The sequence below is a fragment of the Anomaloglossus baeobatrachus genome, chromosome 10 (assembly GCF_048569485.1).
Source record: "Anomaloglossus baeobatrachus isolate aAnoBae1 chromosome 10, aAnoBae1.hap1, whole genome shotgun sequence".
NCBI classification, from domain to species: domain Eukaryota; kingdom Metazoa; phylum Chordata; class Amphibia; order Anura; family Aromobatidae; genus Anomaloglossus; species Anomaloglossus baeobatrachus.
This window is the reverse complement of record NC_134362.1, coordinates 56,703,060-56,727,495: the sequence shown is the minus strand read 5'-3', so window position 1 is coordinate 56,727,495 and position 24,436 is coordinate 56,703,060. Positions and strand designations below refer to the sequence as shown.

Genomic DNA, 24,436 nt, shown 5'->3' with positions numbered 1-24,436 from the left:
ATCCTGGTATATATGGTCTTCCCCTCCCACCACCATAGTCATCCAATTATTATAACGCATCCCCATATTCCTCCATATATCACAATGTACCCTCATAGTCATTTATATATTATAATGCATCCCATAGTCCCCATAGTCATCCAATTATAATAATGCACCCCCATTATCCTCCATATAGTATAATACTGCCTCACAGCCCTCCATATAGTATAATGCAGCCTCACAGCCCTCCATATAGTATAATGCAGCCTCACAGCCTTCCACATAGCATAATGCAGCCTCACAACTCGCCATAGACTATAATGCACCCCCCTCCTCCCCCATAATCCTCTGGCGAGCGTGTACTCATTAAAAAATAAATCTGTACTTACCTCTCCTGGTTTCCCCGCAGCTTAATGTGACTCACGATATCGCCACAGCGATGTCACTGTGGCGATATCGTGAGTGCATCGCCACGTGTGACCCGGCAAAATCGCCCCACAATTTATCGCTGGTCGCAGTCGCGAAGTTTTCGGTCCGGACCGAAAACCACGCAACTGCAATCTAGCGACATCGCTGCATGTGACACCTTCACACCAGCGACTTCAGGAGCTGCACTATAGCTCCTGGAGACACTGGTGTGATGCTATGGCATCACACAGCGACATTGCAGGAGAAGTCGCAGGTGAGATCGTCACATATGACATCTCACCCGTGACGTTGATGCGGTGGGCGGGGTCACACGGTCATCAGCGACGTTGCCCACCACATTGACATGTGTGACAGGGCCCTTACTTTAATTCAGAGATGGGAAACTTCAGGTCTTGAGTGCCACACACAGTGTAGATGATTCAATTATCAACTGTGCAATACTAAAGACCCCGTCAGACAGGGAGGTATCACTGGCGATGCTGCAACTTAGTAGGCATGGTCAAGTTACAATGACATCGCCAGTGTGTCGCCTCGTGTGACAGGGCAATTTCCCGCTGCCACCGCTCATCTCCTGAATTCGGAGGTTTCCTAGCACTGCTGGGAAACCTGGCGATGAGGAGCAGGCGATCTGAACACATTGCCGCGTGTGACGCAGCAATAGTGTTCTGACACATGACAGGAGCCATACAAAGTATAGCCCCCTGCCTCGCCTGGACTACAGGCATGTTCAGAGGCGATCCTCCACCAGTGTGACAGTACCATAAGGAAATCCTGAACACATGACCTGCACCCTCCAGACCTGGAGGTCCTCACCTCTGCTTTAGTTGATCAATGTGTGATTGCTGTAGGGCCGCACCCGACACCTCGGATGATCAGCTGTTCTTAATGCTGGCCAGATTTGCCGTTATGAAGGTGCTCCATCTTGTATGTAGTGACAGCGGCTAGATACCGCACATCCGCCCTCCAGCCATCACACATTGATTACCTATTATAATAAGGCCAGGCCATCAATGTTAGTCAGGACAACCTCTATACATTTGTTTTATGTGCAATACTACCTCAATGACATTTATTGTCACTTAACTGTTAAAAAAGTTGGTATGTAACTAGTGTTGCATTGCCATATTGTGTTCCACTTGCTGGGATTTGTAGTGCTCTGCACCACCAGCAGAAGTTGGACCCATGCTATGTTAGCATTTAAACATTTCTGTTCCAGGTTGTGTTGAAAAGAACTGATTTTGCTATTCAGTATCCTATGCTTCCATATGTTGGTGTGCGTACAGTATGTGTGTACAATGTGTGTATGTACAGTGTGTGTGTACAATGTGTGTATGTATGTGTGTCCTTTGTGTTCAGTATGTACAGTGTGTGTGTGTGTTGCACATATAGTGACAGGCAGTACAGTAATTGCAACTCGCCTTTATTTTCAGGAATTATAATCTTTTGTAGGAGCGACACATATCAGAGCACTGACTAATGTAGAAAGGACATGTACAAAAAACACCACATAAAAGAGGAGCGAGGGCCCTGTCCAGAAGAGCTGACAATCTGAGGAAACGGAAACAATAATGCTAAAAACTGTTTTTACTGCTTCACTAGATACATACAAGGGTGTAGAATGAGGTTCCCAATGTACAGGGGAGGTTCTGCATCACCACAAGGTGTAGCAGAGGGTTTTTTTTAAAAAAAGAGCCGTTTTTTGAGCCGAAAGAGCCGATTCTTTTTGGTGAGCCGAGCCAAATGAGCCGGCTCATCAAAAAGAGCCGGACTGCCCATCACTAAACTGAAACTAACTTGACCTTCCGTTCTCTATCTGCTCTCTCGTGGCTCCTCCCACCTCCCCAGTTGCTATGCTGTACCCTATAGAAGCAGGGATGGGTCTTACGGCCCCTCCCAGCATGCAGCATGGGAGGGTTACTGCCACTGTCCCTGGTCCCAGTATGTACCTAACAATGGGTGTTGTGTAGATTTACCAGGGGACCGGTGTTCACTCCCTTCCTCACCCAGAATGGGCATCACACCGCTGGATGGGGTGCAATGTCCTGTGGCGACGGAAGCCGCAGGGGCGCCACATGTGCACATAGCCCAAAGGTCACAACTTTTGGGCTACCCCATTTCACGTGCACCTCGACTCCTTCCGAGTGCAGAACCATTCTCTTCACATAGCCTAAAGGTCGGGGTTCAAACCCAAACACGATCTTTAAAAAAAATGTATACTAACCACTCGCTCGAGCATCGCTGTGCTTGGGTACGCTTGGTGTCCTCGGGTACGCTCGGTGTCCTCGGCACAGTGAGAGCGCTTACAGTCTCCGAATTATTCTCATTGAGGGTATAAATAATGTTTGTGGATGCTGTGTGTCCAAAAAAAACAAAAACCCAAACACCTCCCTTCCTGTATATGGTTGGTGGTATGTGCCGAACCACCCAACCATTGACTTCCATTATACTCGTTACTCAAGTTGAGCCCATTAGTTCGGGTCTCCATTGACTAATATGGGGTTCAGAAACAAGTTCAGGTCAAGTCTAGGTCCCGAAACAAACTGTTAACTAAAGTTTGTCTGAATCTGAACGTGCACAGGTCTGCTCATCTCTAGTAATGACATGAGCCCCTTCATGTCCATGTAAAGTAAAGACGTCATAAGGCAATAGAAAGTATCTGAAACTGGCTTAAAGGGAACCAACCAGCAGGATTTTCATATATAAAGTAAAGCCAGTGCTATACTGGAGCTAGGATGCTGAATGTAAGCATAGGTTTTGTTCAGAGATTTGATGTTTTATTTCAGAAATATGTGCAAATAAGGTTCCAGCAATGCACTGCTATTTGATTGACAGGTGCAACAGGAAGGGAATATGTGGGTCGGGTTTTGCTATCTATTCCTGCCCCTGTCGCCGTCATATACATTAATTCCGGCGCAGGCTGACAGGCAGGGGTGGGAATAGATAGCAAAACCCAAAACACATATTCTCTTCCTGTTGCACCTATCAATCAAATAGCAGTGCATTGCTGGGACTTTACTTGCACATATCTCTGAAATAAAACATCCAATCTCTGAACAAATGGTATACTTACATTCAGCATCCTAGCACCAGTATAGTACTGGATTTACTATATATATGAAAATCCTGCTGGTTCATTCCCTTTAAGAACTGAACCTGATACATATACTATGGAAGCCGGCTGTGTTACACAGCCAGCACCTTTCTTTCTCGGAGTGCAATGCTCGGACCGGCCGTTGGTCTTATGAGTAGCTTCACAGAAATGTTAGAAGCTGTCATGCTCGGGTCAGGTGATGCATAGCCAGTTCAAACATTTGCGGTCCCATCTCGTACCAATTTATACAGTCGTCTGAATGCACCCGAACAGCAATGATCAGAGCTTGCTTTCATTGTTGCTGTTTAACCATTTAAATACCACTGTCAATCATTTGCAGCAATATTTAACTGGCACAGTCTCAAGATACAACCATATGGCGGTCATATTCACTCCTCAATATTGAAATGGCAGAAGGTGGAGTTGCACATGTGCCAAGTTTGTAGTCTTTTCCCCTTGTGCATAAACCGCTGCTACAGTTACAGCCCTGATTTGATTGGCTTCCGTGCAAATGTGTGTTGGTGCCATCTGCACAAATAATCCATTGATAATATTGCGCCCCCTCTTCTTGGTGGTGCTGCTGAGTTAAATAGTATAATATATATATACTGGATGCACTTGGACAAATCATCAAGATCCACTGTTGGCAACTCCTCATTTTCTTAACGGGAGACAAGTCCGGAGAGGCTGCTGACCATGGAAGCACATTTAGGCTGCACAAGCTCCTCACAGTAGCACCAGCACTATGCGACCTGGCATTGTCACGTGTTAAAATGGCTCCAGGGACACTTTGGAGAACTGACTGTACCACTGTTTCATCACCAAATCAATGTACCTGTCACTCGAAGTACAGGGAAGTACCAGGCGAATTGCAAAAGAGAAGGGAAACCCTATGTATAGGGAAGGGGGAGATGGTGACCCCCTGACCAAACGTACTGCTGGTCCCTGGGGTTCCTCACAACCCTAGATGAGTTCCACTCCTATGCACCGAGCCGGATACCTGACCCTAAGTATCCCTAGTGCTGGACCCTAAATAGGGAATGGATGCGATGAGCTATTCGTCAACCCCACTAAACGCTAAAGGAAGACATAAGAGGACACACAGGGGGGAAAATGCATGAACTACTTATCCACAGATGACTCAAGTAGAAGATCAGCAAAGTTTCAGCAATGATACTACAGATGAGTGCAAGCCACCTGCTTGCATCCAGAGCTTGAATGAACTGAATAATATAACCAGCACAAGTCCAGGGAAGATGGGAGTATTTAAGCACAATGGGAATACTGATACTCAGCAGCTGGATGGAAGGAGGGTGCAGCTGGGTCTTAAAGGGGAACAGATGAAAACCCAGCAGGAAAGCAACATATTACAATAAATACTAACAGCAGGAACAATAGAATGTCAGGGAGCATTTTGCGCAGCCAAAAGCTGTGACCTTCTATTGCCAGAAACCACATGACTGTCTGTCACCCATGACACATCAACGACAAAGCTGAGCTGTTAGTGTATCTGGAAAGAAGACTAGAGGGGTCCTGCTTCAGTACATTATGCCACCCCATTAAGACCTATTCATTGACCTCATACCACCGCTCTCAAAAGGCTGTAATCATGATGCAGAGCAAAATAGCAATAGAGGTCTATCCTTTTCATGGATCAGTTGTTTTTTCTTAAACGCATTACTGGCCAAAGATTGGTCCTGGCTTTGAGACCACTTGGACAACGCCATTCTTCACTTGGGAACGTCAGCATGGTCCTACTTTTGGGATTATGTGGATCGGGTGTTGCTACCATGTTTCCCCAAAAATAAGACATAGCAGGAGTTTTCAGGGATGCTTAAATATAAGACATCCCCTGAAAATAAGACCTAGCCGCGGTCAATAATAAAGTGTCATGCAGCGGTAAAAAAGTTGGTGTGGAGTGGCATAATATGCGGTAACCAGATCCCTCTAAGACTAGGCAGATCTGGCTACCACACTTTATGCACCTTCACTTAGAGTACATTAAAATGATGTTACATTGATTTTGTGGTGGAACGAGTGTTACCGCCATTTCTCCCAAGTATGCCAAAAGCCATTTTTCAACATGAGAGCACCAGGCCACATGTTTCTCATGCAACTGTGAGCAGCTTGCATGGCTTAATCATGCTACCATGACCTGCAGCATCTCCAGACTTGTCTCCCATCAAGAAATCTGGTAAATTAGTGGTTGCCAATTACACAGGGGTCTGCCAGCAGTGGATTTTGATGATTTGCCCAAGTGCCTTCAGCAGTCATAATATGGTTTTTCACTATGGAGTTAAGCTTGGGCTCTCACTAGAAGTCAAAATGAGAAATAATTTGGCAAAATGGAAGTTATCATGATGTGTGGGCTGCGCAGGGAAAGAGGTGATATGGAGAGACAAAGCAAGGTTTTTTTTTATTCCATCCAATGCGTTTTGGTGCATGAACGACACCTTTCCCAAGGTATAAAAACAAATGAATATTTATTAGTTTGATAAAGGTGTTGGTCGGGTGGCGAAACGCGTTGAAGTGAATAAAAACCCTGCTTTGATTTTCTGTATCTTCTCCTTTCCATGAGCGCAGTCCACACATCATGATAACCTCCAATTTGCCAAACTGCTCTCTGGATGATGCTCTTCTCCAACCAGCTATGGCACATCAGGCTTCTACAGAGGTTGTATCCTCACACAACCCCTACAGGCAGCGGCGTAACAATTGCAGTCGCAGAGATCACAATCGCGACCGGGCCCGGCAGGGTTGTGGGGCCCGGAACCCACCCTGCAGAGAAGCAGCTGGCACCAATAGGTGCCCATACATCGGACCAACGTCCAGAGGGGGGCACAGGCCTAATTTCACATCTGGGCCCATCGCACTCTAGTTATGCCACTGCTTACAGGTGAGCGCTACCATCACCTTCACCCCCATTTTGTATCTTATGATACTGCCTTATCTGTGCACCTTTGTCCATACAGACCTTCCCAAAATGAGAAGTAACTCACGTCTCACTCTGTTGGGCTGAGCCCATTTGTGTATTACATGATCTGTCTTTCATTTTACTGTTTTCAGTTACAGATACATTTTGTGCTGAAATTTGGAAACAGTCAACAAGAATGCTTACTAGCTTTTAAATCTTATAATGCAATGTGGCGCCCCTGATGCTCTGGTCGCCACAGGGTATTGCACCTCAATTAACGTGCGGTCTATCTTAGGTAAGGAGGGGCTTAATCACTGATGTTCCACATTCACACACTACATACAGCTTAGGAGCCTTCACACAGGGTGGGTTGGCTCAGGGTAGGCAGGGGGGTGGCCATCACGATCATGGGACTTCCCAGTCACTGAAGCCAGCCACCTGGGGATAGGGGTCCACTTGGGTTAGAAATAGGTGCAACACACGGATTTGAGAAACAGACCCATCAGGACCATAGGTCTGGCAAGACATCTCTGGAAAACATGGACTTTACTGGGCCCGGGGCTTGGAGCAGGACCTCAGCCAGGGTACCTAACTGCGTAGGGGGACACCCTAGAAATAGGACTCTCTCTCCTGCTCTCTCAAAACACCGGTGGTGGCCCCTTACCGGATCTGGGATTGACCGGAGCTCATCACGGCAGTGACCAGTGTGACCGGGCTGGCAGCTGACGTTGTGAGTATACTACACCTTGAACCCGCAGAGACTGTGTTGGCTCGTCCTTACCGACACCGCCGCCCAGCACTTAGGCGCCAATGGCCATTAATACCCTCATCATCCACCTGGGGCCTGCTTTGCCTGTGGGGAGCGACACCATCCCAGCTGCCATAGCACCTGCCCCGGCGAGGAATCCGGCAGCATCGGCTACTCCTGGCCGCATACCACAGGTTGAGTCACGACATACGTTTCCCAATTCCCCGCTTCCCCCACTATTTACTGTACGCCTCGGAGCAAGAGAACCGGGCAAGGGCACCCCGTGACAATGCCTGACCTGACCCGGAACGGCCCGGCAATGAGTAGGTTTACCACTTGCCCCGTGGGGAGCTACAGCAACATTAAAGTGTTTGTTCAGGCCCTTTAGTTTCTTAGCTAATAGTATAAAATAACAAACAAAGTGATCCTCACCTACCTATCTCCCTCCACTAGTGTGCCGCTTCTCCCCTCCCCTGGTCCACCTCCATATTTAAACATGGATGTGTATGTAAGCAGCGGGGGATGAGCATCATTGATATTATTCCTTTTGCTATTTTATGGCTTTTTAATTGTTTGGTAAATAAAAAATGTCTAGAAACTGGACACCCCTTAGGCTACATTGCGTTTTTGTTGCGGTTTTTTTCTGCAGCAAATCTGATCACTTGGTAGTAAAAAAAAAAAGCTGCGTTTTTGGGAGAAAAAAAAAGCAGCAGTTTTCCAATTTGGTCAGGAAAAAAAAAAAAGCAAGTGTTTTTGCGGCGTTTTTTTCTTCAGCAAAACCTGATCACTTGGCAATAAAAAAGCTGCGGTTTTTGCTGCGTTTTCAGAAGAAAAAGCATCAGTTTACCATTTCGGTCAGGAACAAAAAAAAGCAAGTGTGTATGCGCATGAGATTTCTGGAATCTGTACAAAGCAGCTTTTTATTTGCATTATTTGCATAAAGCCAATGTAAAAAAAAAACTGCAAAGAAACAGCAGCAAAAATGCAATGTGTGAAAATAGCCTTAAAATGCTGCAAAATCTCTGGATATTAATTGAAATCGTCCGCAAGGTATAGTAAAGCATTAAAGTCACAGACCATTTAGAATGATATTTAAAACGTGCTGGAAACACACAGTAATCACAAGATCAGTCAGGAGCTGCTATCCTTCCTGCTAAGGAGCTGCTATCCTTCCTGCTAAGGAGCTGCTATCCTTCCTGCTGACAGTTTCCAGTTAGCACCATAAGATTTTTTTTTTTTTTTTTACATTGAAGAGTAAAATATGGCAAATTTTTCTAGATGGAATATCACTTTTTTTTATATCCTTATCCTTTTGCCAACAGACAAACACGTTACGGAAACCCATATCTAAATACATGACACTATACATATATGTATACACCGGAAGGATGCAGCTTAGGTCTCTGTGAATGAAGAATGAAGTCATGCTGTGCTTTATAGTATGTGCATCCTCATTGTGCATTCGCTCAGCTAGAGACGATGCTCTGCCATGCAGCGCACATTAATATTTAACATCAGGACAGGGTGGTGTATGGAATATGTAACAATGAATGCTCCGCATTATATAAGAATACTACTGCCTTCCGTTGCACTGCACGTACTGCATAGTGGATCGCTTCTCCCAGGAGAAAAGGAGGGAGAGAGAGAGAGAAATGGGAAGGATAAAGGCAGGATGGGTCCATCCTCTAGAATGGAATTATAAAGGATGATAATGTCATCTGAACCGTTAGAGCTATTGATCTGAGGATCAGTATCATGGAGAGTGAAAGGAGAAGCGGAGAGGACGGATGAGCGAGAAAGGGGGGAGAAGCTAAATTGACAGGGAGGGTGGCAGCAAAAAATGGCCAAGAGGACAAGGTTGAAACATACAGGGGGTTAACAAATCAATACTGGGGTGATAACATTTGTCTCAATTGGGTCATAATTGAGTATAACAAGAAAATATCAGGGGCGGACATATCACTGGTGCAACCTGGGGCCCAGGTGGTAAGGAGGCCACTACCACCACTAATGCATTGTGCGAAATGACCTCAAAGGGCCCCCATATATTGTTCTTGCACAAGGGACCCTCTTCTGCCCGGAAAATACAGCACAAAGTACAATAGTATGGACAGATGTAATAGCTAGAAAGTAGATAGTGTGGACCCATCAGTACTGTAGTCAATCTGTGCACACTAGCGCCAGACTGGATTATGTAGTGCCGAAGACATGTATTAAACAGATGTAGTAAAGCTGAGTTATTTAGCACCAACTACCATGATACCAAGTAAGGTGTCTTTCACACGTCAGTGATTCCCGTAGGTATGATGTCCATTTTCATATGTACCGGAGACATGGACATACACAGACCCTTTAAAATCAATAGGTCTGTGCACACCTCAGTGTTTTCTCACGGACGTGTGTCCGTGTGCTGCACAAGCGTGTCCATGTATTCCGCACAGAGACAAGTCCGTTCTTCCCCGGCAGCACTGATGTCACAAGGACCACACACTGAAGTGACACGTACCGGAGAAAAGACAAGTCTGTGAAATAAAATGATTTTCTATACTCACCTGTCTCCAGCGCTGCTGTCACTCGCTTCCGGGCACGCTCATTATGCTCATGAATATTCACTGATGTTGAAACAGCAGCATTGGAAACAGGTGAGTAAAAAGTTCCTAATCTCCGTGTGCTATCACAGATAGCATACGGTGAACACACGTCTGCCAAAATCACGGCACATGGATAGCCATACGTACCTTCAACACAGACCATGAATAATGTGCATGTTTATCACGGACGTGTGTAGGGGGCCTAAGGCTGAGTTCACATGTCCAGTACTCATCCATTAGAATGGATCCTGCAGAAGAGATCCGTTGGGAAAAATATTGTACAAACACAACCTTTTTGTCTGTTAAACAGCCGATTTCTGCCGTATCCGTTTTTAGTCATCTGTTTTTCTTGCATCCGTTTTTTGCTTACTGGATCAGTTTCATATGGAACATAAATAGCAATCCGTTCTCCATAGACTCCCACGTTAAAAAAAACGGATCCGGCAGAAATCATTTTGCCAATGGATCTCTATAGAATCTGCTCTAACAGATAATTATAGGACATGTGAACTCAGCCTAAGTTTACAGCTTTAGGCCGGGTTTAGCTGGCTGTTTCAAAGATGGGCCAGTCAAGTCCGTAAGATTTGGAGATAACTAACTATGTGCTCTTCCGTATTTCAAATAGGTGCAATAGCTGCATTCAATTCCATCCATTATTGTGGTCTATAAACACTCATGCGCACTAGCTACAAGTAGCCTGTGTGCTATCCAACTGTGGTCCATTGAGCACAAGGACCCAAAAATTACACTTATCTGAACAAGCGCTTATCCTAATGCAATAAGTTATCATAATGCACAAACTATTCAACCCAACATTCACCTCTGTTACATCTTAGGCTAGTTTCACACTTGCGTTGGATGGCTTCCGTAGCATTGCGTTGTGTTACGGCTGCAACGAATGCGTTGCATATAGTGGCACAGCGGATGCTACGGATCGTACAAAACAACGGAAAGCTATTTTTTTTTTTATTTATTTTTTTTTATTCTTTACAGTTTTACCGGCAGCAGACTATTGTGAACGATCAGCTGATCGATCTCAATAGCCGGCGGCCGGTGGTTCAGCTGAGCGCTGTCACTTGCCGGCGGCCGGGCATGCCGGCGGGCAGGCGCTTAGCTGAACGTTCGGCCACCACGTGACAAAATAAAGTTTTTGATTTAAAAAAAAAAAAAAAGAAGAGCATGCGCAGTGAAATCCTGAGGATTCCGCTGCTCAAAACAACGTTACATGCTGTGTTCCTCCCGCTGGGCGGAAGCAACGGAGCGTCGCCCAGCGGAAGCAACGCAGGTCCTTTTGGCACAATCAGTCACCCATACAAGTCTATGGGAAACAGCGAAATCCGTTAACGGATTCTGCTGTTTTCCAAAAGGGCGGATTGTAACGGAAGGAAAACAGCGCAAGTGTGAAAGTACCCTAATCCTAAAGGATCTCGAAAGGGCCGGGCATCCAAGGAGATCATCCATTTTTGCCCAGTCCAAAACACTGGCTATAAGGCATTAAGACATTTTGGAAGACATGCCTACCTTTCAAGGGAGGTAAGGGCGTTAACTCTTGTTGCTTGCTTTGGTAGCGGAACTGAGACGAGCTGTGTGATCTTCGTTGACGGGAGCGAGGAAGAGTACGACGGGAAAATCCATCTACCTTGTCAGCCGCTAGGACAGGGGAAAGACCCGGGGAGGATGGACTGGTGGGGGTAATGGGAAGTTTGGTCTCCATTAGTATGTTCAAGGCAGCAGCAGTAGGAAGATGTTGGTGGTTGTTAGCAACTGCAGAAAATGATGGACGCACACTGGGGAATTATTAGCAATCTAGGCCCAGGTGGGTCCTGGTGGAAGCAGGATCACCCATGGGCAGCAGATGAAGAAGCTGGGGGAAAAAAATAAGATATGATTAAAAAACATATATGTAAAAAATTAAAACAACAAAGTAAGAAAATGTATTGCTACATAGTAATATTGGTATATATTACAGATAATGGATGTATATAAATCAATAACATCTGGTGGAATACGGAACATTGGGAAATATGATCTAAACATGGAAGATAAAAGGCTGGGTCATTTCCGATAAAAATTAAGACAACAAAGTAACAAAATGTAATTATGTTACATAGTAATATTGAATGAATGTATATGACCAAGTAGGAATATATCCTCAAATACCAACTGGTGGAATACGGAACATTGGGGAATGTATATAAACATGGAAGATAAAAGGCTGGGTCATTTCCGATGTATCACCAATATTTCTGAAGATACTGCAGTAAAATTACCAATCACTTGCTAAGAATTAGATAAGACAAATGTCGCATTCGTCACATTGTATTAAGTTTATGTATCATATAATGTATTTATATACATATTTATGTAGTTGACATCACATTGAGAAACTTCCAATGGACCAGTTCCATTCTACACACCCTGGGATGGTCACCATCAAATCTTTAGCCAAAAATCTCTACCTTTACTGCCAACATTATGAAGACACCATGTTGTATATATCCTTGACAAGACTGTCATGTAAAAACAACCTCAACCAAATGCATAAAACATGTCCCAAGACCTGAATTTCAGCTCAAGACAATCGAGATTATTAAAAGACCAATGGTGCCAAGATCTGGCATCTTAAGATTAAAAAAAAATGAACATTTTAGACTATATTTGCACACCTTTTCAAGATTTTGATTATTTTTGAAGAAACCCTTTGTGTGATATCCCCCATTCCCAATGTCGGGGGATCAAACTTACAGCTGCAGCTTTGCCTAAAGGCTCTTGCTTTAAGAATTCACCTTCCCGTGTAGATCGTTGTATGTAATCTGCATCCAAAGTCTGATAGTAATCAATGAAGGCTAGGCCGCAAGCGGGATGAAAATCAAATTTACACTTGAACGATATCCAGATTGCCCGGCCCAAGGTAAAAAAAAAAAAAAAAGCAAGTAGTTTCCGCGTCTCCGAAGAAGTAGGTCCTTCAAGGGGTTGTAGAATAGGCACGGATGATTCCTGCACCATGCAATTTCTACACGATTCCTCCTGATATATGGTGCAATCTTATTCTTCCTTCTATAGGGTTAAACATATATCCTCGGACTATGCACCGCTTTTGATATTCCACAAATTGGACGCGGAGAGAGCAGTGTATGTATGGGCAGGATCCGGAAGAATAATATATTCAGGAAATTGATACTGGCAGCCGATACGGTGTGCAGAACCCATGCATTCCTGATTTTTTTTAAAGGACTCGAGGCCTGGAAAAAAAATTCTGTATTATTAACCCTTTAATCTTCTCTGAATCGAGAGCATCCAATTCCTGCTGCAAAAAAAAAAAAAGAAGGAGCGTTAGGTAGAATCACCTTTTCACTTCTAGCTTCCCTGTGGGATCAGGTGGAGGAGCGTAAAATAATTCTGGCATTGCATTAAAATGATCACCAGACCCGCCAATTAGAATAAATTCTGCAAGATGGTAATTAGAGAAGGAGCCGGCACAGATGAGACCCTCCGCAGTGAATAGGATCCTAGTTTTAGGTTTTTCTCCTTTATGGGATTTTGCATAGGCCCCTGTGACCCTCCTTTCTGTCAACCTGTCCTTGATCCATAGAAGCCGTCTTCACGTGATTGGAAAGATCTGCAGTTTCCCTGTTTTCGGATAATAGGCAGATGCAATGATTGCATGGAATTAGGAGGATTTCCCAGTTTTTTTTCTCCTCCAATATCAGCAGCCTTGTTTTATCTCTCGCTGCAGGATCAGTACAATGACAAAACCCAAACCTATTCCTCCCCCCCTGCACTTCTCCCAAATGTCATGTGACCATGAATGAGTCGGAGATTGGCCTTTTAATAATAGGGTCTGCGTCACTGCTGGGGGGTGATGTCACTTCTCTATAAAACCATTGGTTGCAGTCATGCTGGATTTAAAGAGACAGCTGCCTGTGCAGTAGTGCTGTGTTACTCTAGGAACAGGGAGGAAGCAGTGTGTGTAGAATTGATACATGTATACAGTGGAAATATGACTGTAGCTAATGTATTACCAATTCTACAGGCACTGCAGCTGTGTCTGCCTGATTCCACAGATCTACACCTGCAGACACAGCGTGAGGGACACAGCATGCATCTGCATCTCATATCATATTGCAAGATCTATACGATCTGTAGGTGCTTATACCATATATTAGATATCTATAAATGTGTATATATATATATATATATATATATATATATCTATATGTGTGTGTATAAATGTACATATTTACAAATATGTATATATATATGCAGTATATATATATATATATATATATATATAATGATCTAATATATGGTAGAAGATTATATATATATACACACACACATTTATAGCTATGTATATTTATACATAGATACACACACACACACACACATATATATATATATATATATAGTTATAGAGATCTAATGATCTAATATATGGTATAAAATATATATACAGACACACACATTACTGAATATGTATATCTTTACACATACCTATATATATATATATATATATATATATATACATATATATATACCGTATATATATATATATGTCGCGGGCGGGGAGGGGACTCTGCGCTCACCACGCTCGGGTCCGGCGCTGCTGCTGCTCAGTGGCTCGAGCGGTGGGCCGGATCCGGGGACTCGAGCGGCGCTCCTCGCCCGTGAGTGAAAAGGGGAATGCTGTTGGGGATTTATTGTCCGTGACGCCACCCACGGTTGTGTTGAGGTTGTGACACCACCGCTGCTCTGGACGGGGATCCCGGGAGCGATGACAGGGAGCAGCTTGGATGTTGTTCTTCCCCTCCGTGGGTAGGGGGATTGGTTGTCCCGGGGCCCGGTGAGGGAGGGAAGGCAAGCGGGTTACGGGGCCTGGTGAGGTGCAGGGTCGCGGGGGCAGCATTGTGCCGCACGGCACGGTGGTACTCACTCAGCCAATGACGAATGCAAAGTCTCCGGTAAAACAAACGGCTGGATGGACGGGTCCCACAGACGGTTGCGGTAGTTCTCCCGGTAGGTTGGTGGTGACTGCCTTTCCCTGCACCTGTGTTATGTTCCCGGTTCTAGTGGCTTCCCACCGGTAACCCGCTCCCCAGCTTGGATGGAGGCTGAGGGAGCCCCTTTTGCCCGCAGGCTCTGGCCCTGGGAACTGTAGCCTTGGCGGTGACTGTATTTCCCTTCACGGTTTGAGCTGTTGCCTTCAATCGGGTCTTGACTGCTGGGAAACCCCGGAGGTTCCCTTCGCTAACGGATTTGACCGGTTTTACGGCGACTCCTAGCCTGGTCGGGGTCCGTAAGCCCTGCCAAGTGGTGCTGGCTTCTCTTCGCTCCCCGATCTGGTACCGGCAGGCCACCGCCCGTCCCCGGTCCTTACGGTTCACGTCAATCAGCCTCTCCTGCAGACAGTCACCACCGTCTGCCAACCTTGCTGTATGTGCCCGGGCCACGCACCCGGACACGGTCAGTCTGCTCCACTACCACTTCACTCCTCCATCTCGACTTCGGTAAAGCATTTGACACTGTCCCACATAAAAGACTGCTAAGTAAAATGAGAAAGCTTGGGCTCGGGGAAAATGTGTGTAGATGGGTAGGTAGCTGGCTTAGTGGTAGAAAACAAAGAGTGGTTATTAATGGCGCATACTCAGATTGGGCCAGGGTTACTAGTGGGGTGCCACAGGGGTCTGTATTGGGCCCCCTACTATTTAATATATTTATTAATGATCTGGCGGATGGTTTACAGAGTAAAATATCAGTATTTGCAGATGACACAAAACTATGTAAGGTAGTTAACACAAAGGAAGACAGTTTGCAACTACAGATGGATTTGAGTAAATTGGAGAATTGGGCTGAAAAATGGCAAATGAGGTTTAACATGGATAAGTGTAAGGTTATGCACATGGGAAGGAGAAACAGATGCTACGATTACTTACTAAATGGGAAACTGCTGGGGAAATCAGACATGGAAAAAGACTTAGGCATCTTAGTCAATAAGAAGCTAAATTGGAGTGCCCAGTGTCAGGCAGCAGCCACCAAAGCAAATAGGGTGATGGGATGCATTAGAAGAGGTCTGGGGGCACGAGATTAAAATATCATTCTCCCTCTGTACAAATCACTCGTCAGACCACACTTGGAGTATTGTGTGCAATTTTGGGCGCCGGTGCTGAAGAAAGACATTACTGAACTTGAAAGGGTTCAGAGGCGGGCTACTAAAATAATAAATGGAGTGGGTGCATTACAATACACGGAAAGGTTATCAAAATTAGGTCTATTTACTCTAGAAAACAGAAGACTTAGGGGAGACCTAATAAACATGTACAAATATATCAGAGGGCCATATAGAGATCTCTCCCATGATCTGTTTGTACCAAGGACTATGACAAGAACAAGGGGGCATTCTCTTCGATTGGAGGAAAGAAAATTCCTACATCAGCATAGAAGAGGGTTCTTCACGGTAAGAGCAGTGAGGCTCTGGAACTCTCTTCCTGGGGAAGTGGTGATGGCCAACTCACTGAATGAATTTAAGAGAGGAATGGATGCTTTTCTTGATAGCAAAAGTATAGAAGGTTATAAATAACATAATCTTACAGGTAGATAGAAGAGCGACCAAGATTATTAGAGGAATGGGTGGGCTGCAACACCAAGACAGGTTATTAAACTTGGGGTTATTTAGTTTGGAAAAACAAAGGCTTAGGGAGGATCTAATTACAATGTATAAACATATGAGGGGACAGTACAGAGACCTTTCCAAAGATCTCTCTACACCTAGGCCTACGACTGGAACACGGGAGCATCCGCTACGTCTTGAGGAAGGAGGGTTTAATCATAGTCACAGACGAGGATTCTTTACTGTACGAGCAGTGAGACTATGGAACTCTCTGCCGCATGATGTTGTAATGAGTGATTCACTACTAACATTTAAGCAGAGCCTGGATGCCTTTCTTGAAAAATATAATATTACCAGTTATGTATATTAGATTTTATGACAGGGTGTTGATCCAGGGAACTAGTCTGATTGCCGTATGTAGAGTCAGGAAGGAATTTTTTTCCCCATTGGAGCTTATTTGACACATTGGGGTTTTTTGCCTTCCTCTGGATCAACATGTTAGGCTACGGGTTGAACTAGATGGACTTAGAGTCTCCCTTCAACCTTAAAAAACTATGAAACTGTGAAACTCCAAAACTCTTCACTATCTGCCCTTCTTTTCTCACCTCCAGGATTGTGAACTCCTTGGTGGGTGGGGCCAACCACCTGGCTCCACCCCCTGGTGTGGACATCAGCCCCTGGAGGGAGGCAACAAGGATTGTTTGACCTAGATGTGCCTAGCCGGGGTGTGGGGTGTGTTGTTGCACTACCTGTGACGTCCTGGCTTGTCCAGGGCGCCACATATATATATATATATGCACACACACTCTTATACATACAGTGCTGGCCAAAAGTATTGGCACCCCTACAATTCTGTCAGATAATACTCAGTTTCTTGAAGAAAGAAAGAAGAAAACTGAGTATTATCTGACAGAATTGCAGGGGTGCCAATACTTTTGGCCAGCACTGTATGTATATTTATACACACCAATATATATATATATATATATATATATATATATATATATATATATATATATATATACAGTGCCTACAAGTAGTATTCAACCCCCTGCAGATTTAGCAGGTTTGATAAGATGCAAATAAGTTAGAGCCTTCAAACTTCAAACAAGAGCAGGATTTATTAACAGATGCATAAATCTTACAAACCAACAAGTTATGTTGCTCAGTTAAATTTTAATAAATTTTCAACATAAAAGTGTGGGTCAATTATTATTCAACCCCTAGGTTTAATATTTTGTGGAATAACCCTTGTTTGCAATTACAGCTAATAATCATCTTTTATAAGACCTGATCAGGCCGGCACAGGTCTCTGGAGTTATCTTGGCCCACTCCTCCATGCAGATCTTCTCCAAGTTATCTAGGTTCTTTGGGTGTCTCATGTGGACTTTAATCTTGAGCTCCTTCCACAAGTTTTCAATTGGGTTAAGGTCAGGAGACTGACTAGGCCACTGCAACACCTTGATTTTTTCCCTCTTGAACAAGGCCTTGGTTTTCTTGGCTGTGTGCTTTGGGTCGTTGTCTTGTTGGAAGATGAAATGACGACCCATCTTAAGATCCTTGATGGAGGAGCGGAGGTTCTTGGCCAAAATCTCCAGGTAGGCCGTGCTATCCATCTTCCCATGGATGCGGACCAGATGGCCAGGCCCCTTGGCTGAGAAACAGCCCCACAGCATGATGCTGCCACCACCATGCTTGACTGTAGGGATGGTATTGTTGGGGTCGTATGCAGTGCCATCCAGTCTCCAAACGTCACGTGTGTGGTTGGCACCAAAGATCTCGATCTTGGTCTCATCAGACCAGAGAACCTTGAACCAGTCTGTCTCAGAGTCCTCCAAGTGATCATGAGCAAACTGTAGACGAGCCTTGACATGACGCTTTGAAAGTAAAGGTACCTTACGGGCTCGTCTGGAACGGAGACCATTGCGATGGAGTACATTACTTATGGTATCGACTGAAACCAATGTCCCCACTGCCATGAGATCTTCCCGGAGCTCCTTCCTTGTTGTCCTTGGGTTAGCCTTGACTCTTCGGACAAGCCTGGCCTCGGCACGGGAGGAAACTTTCAAAAGCTGTCCAGGCCGTGGAAGGCTAACAGTAGTTCCATAAGCCTTCCACTTCCGGATGATGCTCCCAACAGTGGAGACAGGTAGGCCCAACTCCTTGGAAAGGGTTTTGTACCCCTTGCCAGCCTTGTGACTCTCCACGATCTTGTCTCTGATGGCCTTGGAATGCTCCTTTGTCTTTCCCATGTTGACCATGTATGAGTGCTGTTCACAAGTTTGGGGAGGGTCTTAATTAGTCAGAAAAGGCTGGAAAAAGAGATAATTAATCCAAACACGTGAAGCTCATTGTTCTTTGTGCATGAAATACTTCTTAATACTTTAGGGGAACCAAACAGAATTCTGGTGGTTTGAGGGGTTGAATAATAAATGACCCTCTGAATAAACTTTTCACAATTTAAAAAACAAAAAAAAAACAAAAAACAAATAACATTCTTTTTTGCTACAGTGCATTTCACACTTCCAGGCTGATCTACAGTCCAAATGTCACAATGCCAAGTTAATTCCAAATGTGTAAACCTGCTAAATCTGCAGGGGGTTGAATACTACTTGTAGGCACTGTATATTATATATATATATATATATATATATATATATATATATATATATATATACATATATATATATATATATACATATATATATATAAAAAAATCTAATATATGGTATAATTTATATATATATATATATAAATATATATACATATATAAACACAGTATATATACAGGCATACATTTACACCCCTCACATTTTTGTAAATATTTTACTTTATCTTTCCATGGGACAACACTGAAGATCTGACCCTGTGATACAAAGTGCAGTGTCAGTGTGCAGCTTGTATAACAGTGTAAATTTGGTGTCCTCTAAATAACTCAGCACAGAGCCATTAATGTCTAAACCGCTGGCAACAAATGTGAGTACACCCCCTAAGTAAAAATAGTCAAATTGTCCCCAATTAGCCATTTTGCCTCTCCAATGTCATGTGACTCATTAGTGTTACAAGGTCTCAGGTATGAATGGGGAGCAGGTGTGTTACATTTGGTGTTATCCCTCACACACTATCACACTGGTCATTGAAAGTTCAATATGGCACCTCATGGCAAAGAATTCTCTGAGGATCTTACAAAAAGAATTGTTGCTCTACATAAAGATGGCCGAGGCTATAAGAAGATTGTCACCACCCTGAAACTGAGCTGCAGCACGGTGGCCAAGACCATACAGTGGTATAACAAGACAGGAACCACTCAGAACAGAGCTTGCCCAGTCGACCAAAGAGTTGACTGCATGTGTTCAGCATCATACCCAGAGCTGTCTTTTCAAAATATACGTATGAGTGCTGCAAGCATTGCTGCAGGGGTTTCAGGGGTGGAGGGTCAACCTGTTAGTGCTCAGATTATACACCGAACACTGCATCAAACTGGTCTGCATAGCTGGCATTCCAGGAGGAAGCCTTTTCCAAACATATTGTGCAAGAAAGCCCACAAACAGTTTGCTGAAGACAGGCACACTAAGGACATTGATTACTGGAACCATCCTGTGGTCTAATGAAAACAAGATAAACATATTTGGTTCAGATAGGGTCAAGCGTGTGTGGCGGTAACCAGAGGAAGATTACAAAGACAAGTGTGTCCTGCCTACAGTCAGGCATGGTGGTGGAGGGTCATAGTTTGTTGCTGCTTGAGTACTGCCGGCTGTGGGGAGCTACGGTGCATTGAGGGAACCATGAATGCCAACATGTACAGTGATACTCTGGAGCAGAGCATGATCCCCTCCCTTTGAAAATTGGGCCTCAGGGCAGGATTCCAACATAATAAAGACTAGTCATGAGCAAGCACTAAACTGCTGGAGTGCTTGTTACTCGAATTGAGCAGGTACGACATTCGGATGGGCTTAATTCGAGTAATGAGTATAACGGAAGTTATTGAGGAACTCAAGCATTTTTCCTGCAGACCCCCTTTGGAGGTCTGGGGAGCCAGAAAATTGCTAAAATAGATGGAAACATTGCTGAAATGTAATGGGACCAGCATGGGGAAAAATCACTGGATGCATCTCTATAATGACTTGTAAATAAGGCAATATAAAAAAGAAGAAAAAAAATGTTGACCCGTAGCATTTTTACACTTTCTAATTGCTTTCAATATTAAAAAAAACACTGAAAAAATGCTTCTTCTTCTTTCAAATATGTAGCAATTTTCCATTCAAGTCAGGAATATGCATTAGATTTATGAAATCTTGTAGCTTTTCCTGATACTATAAAAATCAGCTTATAATTTGCATAAAACTCATGAAAAAAACCTGAAAAGATGCAGCAAAAATGTAATGTGTGAACATAGCCTTAATAGCCGGGCCATCCCTCATCGTATTTCCCCGTCGCCTATAACTACAGTACATGACATATTAGAGGGGGAAATAACACTACACCCAACGACAGTCACTGGTAAAAGTAATGTTGACATGTTACTACCTTATCTAGGCATTTGGTATGTGTGACATGGTCAGACACATCCTGTTTCATTTATGAAGGAGGGACTCTGAACTTCACAAACCCTTTGCAGACAATGAAAGAACTGGCAAAAAGTAAAAGGAAGAGAGACTCCTTACATTAGGTATAAAGGAGGGCCTCATACACATTCTGTTAAAATTGTTAGATAGTGGGACTCCTAGACTCAAAGGTTATGCACTATATGCAAGGGTTGCCAAAAATTAGAAGGCACTGCAATACACACTGAAAGACAAGTAGAGGAGGGCCTCAGAAAACCATTTTTCCCATTATTAACATTAGGACCCCTGCATAAGTAAAGCTTTTGCATTATGTGCAAGGGCTGCCAAATATTAAAAGGAGGGACTGCAGTACACCCTGAAAGACATGAAGAGGAGGGCCTCTTCATCTTCTTTAATAATAGGAAACAGTTTTTCCTATTATTAAAAATGGGACTCCTGCACTGTACAGTAGTAAGGCCAATGCACTATGTGCAAGGACTGCAATACACCCTGGAAGAGATGTAGAGGAGGGCCTCAGAAAACAATTTTTTTCCCCTTTATTAAGGAGTGGGACTTCTAGACTGGGAAAGCCTTTGCACTAAGGGCAAGTGTTCAGTGGTGGAGCCTGTGGATGGGTGGCTGTGTATTTCAGTTTGAATTCCAAGACCTGGGGTAAGGACAGCTGCACACTGCGCTGGTACAAAGAACCAGACATAGTTGCTGATGGAGCTTGAGATTGTGCATCGGCAGATGCAGGGTGAGAGGCATCCACACCTGTGTCCTAAACAGGTGATTGGTAAGGACGTAGCATAGGGGAAGAGGCAGTGGTGTCACCTGCAGACACTGATTGTGGACCCAGGCATTTATTTAGCCCACCTAGTTGATTGCTCTGATGACATGTGCCTGAGTATGCTGGTGGTGGTCAGGCTGGTAATGGTATGGCTAACAGAGTGAGCTTGCTCTCAGGGTTTCACGCTTGGGATTTTCTGGACTATGCAGTGGGTAAGTCCTATCCCCCTCGTTGCGCTAGTACCCCAATTTTGGAGCGGGTGGAGAACGAATCTTGAAGGCTCCATCCTCGTCGGGTGAATTACCAGGACGCCTGAAGCTACTTCCTGGCCTAGGGTCCACGTACCCCGTCATGCCCTGGCCCTTGCCCGGTGATGGCACAAGGCCGCCGGCTGTCCTCCTCGACAGTCCGTGCCCCTTGTCACAATCCCCTGCGACTGGGGTCCAGCTCCTACCAGGCCCAGAACAACGTCTGCCACCTAATAGTTCACGGAGCCCAGCTCCTGACCTCTCCTCTCGAGAGTCACTTCTCAACTGACTGTCTCCTAACACTCCTGACCTCCCCTTAACCATCCCCCCAAGTGGCCAACCCTATTCCCTTCAGGTTGTCCACTGGTGTGTCTGGTGGGTGTGGTGCAGAGTGTTCCTAGGGTTTTGATTAGCTTGTTCTTAGCAACACCAAAGGTCAGGGACCCGTAACCATGGAGGAAGTGGATATCATGCAGAAGGGCAGATTGCACAATACCTGTGACGACCTGAAAGGCCAGGGCGTCACACATGGACTTAATGAGTGTCAAACAGTACTCTACATTAATCTGGCTCCAACTTTCTCTGATTGCTGTTGCCAGATCATCTTTGCAGGTTGGAGCCTTGTCATGGACCATTTTCTTCAACTTCCACCAAAGATTTTCAATTGGATTGAGATCCGGACTATTTGCAGGCCATGTCATTGACCTTATGTGTCTTCTTTCAAGGAATGTTTTCACAGTTTTTGCTCTATGGCAGGATGCATATCATCTTGATAATGTATTTCATCATCCCCAAAAATCCTTTCAATTGATGGGATAAGAAAAGTGTCCAAAATTTCAATGTAAACTTGGGCATATATAGAAGATGTAATGACAGCCATCTCCCCAGTGCCTTTACCTGACATGCAGCCCCATATAATCAATGACTGTGGAAATTTACATGTTCTCTTCAAGCAGTCATCTTTTTATTGTTTAGCTTTTCTGTATATAAATCCCCTTTCCTTTAGGCGGTATCTTACAGTTCGGTCACAGACATTGACTCCAGTTTCCTCCCATTCGTTCCTCATTTGTTTTATTGTGCATTTCCTGTTTTGGAGACATATTGCTTTAAGTTTCCTGTCTTGATGCTTTGATGTCTTCCTTGGTCTATCAGTATGTTTGCCTTTAACAACCTTCCCATGTTGTTTGTATTTGGTCCAGATTTTAGACAGCTGACTGTGAACAACCAACATCTTTTGCAACATTGTGTGATGATTTACCCTCTTCTGAGAGTTTGATAATCCTCTCCTTTGTTTGAATTGACATCTCTCGTGTTGGAGCCATGATTCATGTCAGTCCACTTGGTGCAACAGCTCTCCAAGGTGTGATCACTCCTTTTTAGATGCAGACTAATGAGCAGATCTTATGTGATGCAGGTGTTAGTTTTGGGAATGAAAATTTACAGGGTGATTCCATACTTTTTTCCTCATAATTGAGTGATTCCATAATTTTTTCCCCTTGTTTGGTCTTGAAAAGTAACCATTACTGGCCAGCACATTATGTTTTCATGATTTTTTTTTTAGTGTTTCTTAAAGCCAGAAAGTTGCCATTTAAAATGACTTTATAGTTTTGTGCCATGTCTGTGATCTGCTTTTTTATACAAAAGTAAACAACTGAATGAACATCCTCAGAGTTAGGTGATTCCATAATTTTTGCCACGGGTTGTAGGGTGATAGCATAACACAATTGTGTATAGACTAAGGAGCAAGAAAATACAGATTACAGACACTTATTTTATTTCAGATATTTTTATTTTAATGTCTACAAAATAAATCATATATATATATATATATATATATATATATATATATTATCACAAATTTCATGCCAAATTGGCAATATACATGTCATTTCAGCATGATTGTAAAACGTTTTGTTAAATCTCTTTTTTGCATACTGTTACTTTTGAATTAAACTGGCAGTGAAGTCTGACATGTCCTGTGCTCATCCTTGTAATGTGTTTTTTTTCCTGATGAAAAGTTTGGAATAGTTTGAAACGTGTTTGAAAATAAACAGCAAGAATCATCTTGTGTACGCTGCATCCATTTTTCTGGTTATTTTCAGCAGCACCCCCTCCCTCCCCAAGCGAGTAACGTCACCCACTTTCCTACACAGCCTCCCAGTACACAGCCCCACTTCACGCGTTTCCCCATCCAGCCTGACATATTTAAAATCATCCCTTCCCATGTACAATGCCCCAATATGCAGCCCCCAAGTAGGAACATCCAGTTATTCTGTGCCCACAGAAAACAAACACATTACTTACCCTTAGCCCTTTGCTCCATGGTGCAGCCCTTTAATCCTCTCAGTGTGGTTTCTTCACAGCTCCTCATCCCCTAAAGCCACAGCATACGGTGAACACTGGATGATGGGATCAGCTCCGCGCTGGAGGAGGAAGCCCCTCCCCTTCCGGTGACATCATCACCTCACAGGAGCAACTCCATCCTATCCACA

At 44.0% G+C, this 24,436-nt stretch overlaps 1 protein-coding gene across 4 annotated transcripts in view; it reads right to left on the bottom strand.

Annotated features, from left to right (window-relative positions):
• Positions 1-13,537, bottom strand: part of PPP2R5B (protein phosphatase 2 regulatory subunit B'beta) — a 127,287-nt gene extending 113,750 nt beyond the window's left edge. The window contains exons 1-3 of one of the 4 annotated variants that reach the window (XM_075326762.1): positions 13,103-13,537; positions 12,501-12,997; positions 11,277-11,619 (exon numbers count right to left, since the gene is read on the bottom strand). In XM_075326762.1, coding sequence (XP_075182877.1) covers positions 11,277-11,469 — 193 coding nt within the window. In that variant the 5' untranslated portion in view covers positions 11,470-11,619; positions 12,501-12,997; positions 13,103-13,537. The other 3 variants (XM_075326761.1, XM_075326764.1, XM_075326763.1) reach the window with 3 other exon arrangements.
• Between the last annotated feature and the right edge of the window lie 10,899 nt (positions 13,538-24,436).